The sequence below is a fragment of the Aplysia californica genome, unplaced genomic scaffold (assembly GCF_000002075.1).
Source record: "Aplysia californica isolate F4 #8 unplaced genomic scaffold, AplCal3.0 scaffold00048, whole genome shotgun sequence".
Lineage (NCBI taxonomy): Eukaryota > Metazoa > Mollusca > Gastropoda > Aplysiida > Aplysiidae > Aplysia > Aplysia californica.
In genome coordinates this window covers 1,779,960-1,784,017 of record NW_004797318.1, presented here as the reverse complement: position 1 = coordinate 1,784,017, position 4,058 = coordinate 1,779,960, and the positions used below count along the sequence as shown (strand labels likewise).

Genomic DNA, 4,058 nt, shown 5'->3' with positions numbered 1-4,058 from the left:
TATGTTAAAATATGTGGATGTATGGGCCAAAGGCCTTTCAAATCAATAAATCATTTTGAATCTTGAATCTCTCTTTGTCTCTCTCCTTTTATCAGTCTCTCTTCCTCCTTCTCCCTCATTCTCTCTTTCTATCACTCTTATCCAAATCACTATCTTGCTCTGTCTTTCGTTTTGACTCATATATAAGAGAAAAAAAAACCCTCTTAAGTTATGTTTGGTGTAACTAACATTCTGTGAACATTTTTATTTTAAAATGATGACACTTGGTACCTAAAGATGGGACATTACAAAAATATTTTAAAGAAATAATCACATGACACTTCCCCCCCTCCTCCCCTTCCCCCCCCCCTCCTCCTCCTCCTCCTCGTCCCGTCCACCCCCAGGGCATGATGGGACCCCCCGGACCCGCTGGCGAGGCTGGTGAGGTCGGATCTAAGGGAGAGTCTGGACCCCCAGGCAAGGACGGAGACACTGGAATCATGGGACCTGAGGTGAGACTCATGCTAGCTTACTGACTCCTCGTACTATCAGGGACATTCATACGGGAGGGAACGGTTAACGACATTTATTGTCGCCACAGAACTATTTTTTCCAAAGTGCAATCTTTACTCAAGTACACTTTAAACAAAATATTTACGTGGAAACGAATGCCTAATAGAGAGGGAAGTTGACGCCATGTCTAATAGAGAGAGAGAGCAGTTCGTTACCATAGAATTACAAAGATCTGACATTTTGGGCCATTTTGAATAACTATAAGACCATGAGGTCAGAAACCAAATGTTCTATCTGCTGTATCAAAATCATATGTTTATATTTGGAGTTGTTATCAAGATTTTCAAAGAATTGCAATCGAAAAAAACTTACCATGTGTAGTAAATTTTGTAGTGCCAATGTTATATCATTGCACAGGTAACTGAATGCTGATGTTCACAGTAAAGCAGTAGAATGAATCTGATTTTTGAAAATTTCTCTACTTCAGTAACCTTTTACTCTAAGATAAATACATGTAAGTCTATTTCTTAACCCTTTGAGCCCTAGCCTCTGGAACACTGGTAGCGTGCAAAACTACCCGTATGCCTAGCCACCGGTACACCACTGGCGCGTAAAACTTTGCCAAGTAGTTTAAGAGAGATCAAATCCTTTGATTCATTAAAATTATGTCAGCTGAAGTCATATCTGTTTTTAAATTAATAAGATGAATATTTGGAGAGATTTTTTTTTGGTCAGAACATAACGTTTTATGTTATTGTTGTGCTGTATTGTAAAGCACTCAGAGCCTGTGTACCTTAATCGGGGTTGAGTGCTGTATAAATTTATAATAATTTATTTACTATTAAAACTGCCTATATGCCTCGCCACAAGCACACAAGTGGCTCTTAAAATTGCCTGTATACCCAGCCCCCGGTACAGCGGTGAGCGAGACCCTATCTTCAACCCGGCATAGAAAATCGTGTTTACAGCACAGGATGTTACTGGTTATTTTTAAGATCTTTCTGAATTAGATGCTGGTAGTGACTAGGCCTACGCTGATTGGGATGTAGAATGTGATTTTGATGACCATGTTATTATGAATGTTAGGAATATATCACTCAGGAGCTCTGGCAAAGGGGCACAGCATGGTAGCCTCAGGAAGTCATGCATGGCTCAAAAGGTTAAACTGTATTTTCACCTGTTACATTTTATTGGCTTCTGTCACAAACTGTTTTCAAGAAATTATAGCACTCTGGAGTTCAGGCAGTGGGGCAAGGAAGCTTCAGAAGGCCTTGGCTCAAAAGGTTAAACTGTATTTTCAGCTGTTACATTTTGTTGGCTTCTGTTACAATCTGTGTTCAAGAAATGTATTTTAATTCTTCCCCACCCCCTTCGCCCGCCCCACCCTCACAGGGCCCTGTTGGACCTCCAGGAGAGGCAGGTCTGCCAGGAATTCCAGGAAAGCAGGTGAGTGACCCAGTGACCCAGTGACCTCTAACCTTTGACCAATTATATAAACAGATGATAATTTTTTTTTTACAATTTCAAAATATGTAGCATTTTTTGTCTCCCTCAGTGAATTCAATAATGTATTGCTGCAATGCTGATACAGAGCATACCGAAAGTGCAGGCTTTGATCCCACAAAAAGTAGAGATTTTAAATTGTTCTCTAAGATAACATCCATTTTATTCTTGATCATGTTATATCTTCTTTGAGAAAAATTGGTTTGATCTCCGACCTCCAAAGTGTAGAACATTTGTAGAACTTTTCTGATCATAGGCTCTGCCGCAGCCTCTAACCCTTGATTTCGTGTGGTTGGCGGATGCTCTGATGCAGCTCTCCTCATTTTTTTCTATAGATATTGTTGTCTAGTACCACCTGTAATCTTCGGCACATATATCATCTTTTTCTGTTACAAGTGGTGTACAACTTTTCCAACTAAAACTGACCTTGTTATAATATAATTATCCTCTTGGAGAAAAATTGATTTTTACCTCGAAGTGAGGAAGCTTTGTTGAACTTGTGGCCCGCTCTAACGTTTGACCATGGGTGGTTGGTGGGTGCTGTGATGCAGTTGGCTCGAATTTTCCTATTAAACATCTATCGTCCTTACCTGTCCTCATTCTTTTGAACGGCTAGTAGTTTACTTACACCTCTAATATCTGGGCCACTTATTTATTATCTATTTGTGGTGGCTGAATTTTGCTATTCAAAAAGCTTTTTAATGGCTGCATCGATCGACATGCAGTTTTCGCCCAAATATTCTTTAAAATATTCTCCAGATCATGACGCCCTTCGTTTTTTTCAGTTTTGAGACAGTTTTACCGCAAAAAGCTTAATTTCTTTATTTCGCCGATCGCTTTTGTTGGCCGACGCTTCTTCTGTCTCTAATTTTAGAAAATCCGCCAGGTTTGTTTACTTCAAGCCGTACTTCCCTTCAATACTATCGCGCATTGTCGCGCAATACTGAGCACTCTTTTACGTGTGCGACCCGTATAGATCTAGCCTCATGTTTTCTTTTTTTTTACTGGGTGCTAAATTCGACTGTATCCTTTCGTTTGATGCCCATCATCGCTTTTTCTGGACTCCTTTGTCAAATTCCTTTTCTTACTACTGGGAACAACATCAATAGATCTTAGATAAGAATCTAGATCAAGATAGCGCCTGACCATGCCGAAAAGAAAACGACGTTCTGCAGTTGGAGCCCCTCGTGCTCGCAAAGGTCAAGGTAGTAGGCCAATGACTTTCAGTTGATGTTAAAGCACGGATCATTCCTTTCATCGACAGGGGGCCCAGCTTGTCTAATCTATTTGTGGTGCAAGTGCCATAAAGAATGGTCCCACTAAAACAAAACGGACCCTGTTGTATTATCATCTAAAAAACAACAACCCTTGATTTTATCTAAAAGTGAGGAACCTTTGTTGAAGTTGTGACAACCCTTAACCTTTGACCGGTGGGTGGTTGGCGGGTGCTCTGATGTAGCTTGCTCCTTTTTTCCTATCCAACATATTATATCATCATTCTTTTCTATGGCTCGTACTGTCCAGTACCACCTGTAATCTTTGACACATATATATCACCTTTTTCTGTTACAAGTGGTGTAAAACTTTTACTAGTAAAACAACCCAACCCTGTTATAACATTATTATCGTCTTGGAGAAAAATTTTACCTTGAAGTGAGGAATCTTTGCTTGAAGTTGTGACATGCTCTAACCTTTGACCTTTGGTGACCTCAGGGAGAGATGGGTATTCCCGGACTCCCAGGATCTGACGGTGTGACCGGACCTAAGGGAGACCGCGGATTCCCCGGAAACAGAGGACAGCGCGGTCAACCCGGACCTGCGGTTAGTGGTGGTTGTTGGTGGTGGTGGTGGTGGTTGTTGTTGTTGGTGATATTGTTGGTGGTGGTGGTGGTGGTGGTTGTTGTTCTTGTTGGTGTTGGTGGTGGTGGTTGTTGTTGTTGTTGGTGGTGGTGTTGTTGTTGTTGTTGGTGGTGGTGGTGGTTGTTGTTGTTGTTGGTGGTGTTGTTGTTGTTGTTGTTGGTTGTGGTTGTTGTTGGTGGTGATGGTTGTTGTTGTTGTTGGTG

The 4,058-nt window shown here is 41.2% G+C and overlaps 1 protein-coding gene across 1 annotated transcript in view; it reads left to right on the top strand.

Moving 5' to 3' along the window:
- LOC101860554 (collagen alpha-1(I) chain) overlaps positions 1-4,058 on the top strand; it is a gene marked incomplete in the record, with an annotated part of 121,497 nt that overhangs the window by 102,265 nt on the left and 15,174 nt on the right. The window contains 3 exon segments of the mRNA XM_035968271.1: positions 384-491; positions 1,885-1,938; positions 3,709-3,816. Coding sequence (XP_035824164.1) covers positions 384-491; positions 1,885-1,938; positions 3,709-3,816 — 270 coding nt within the window.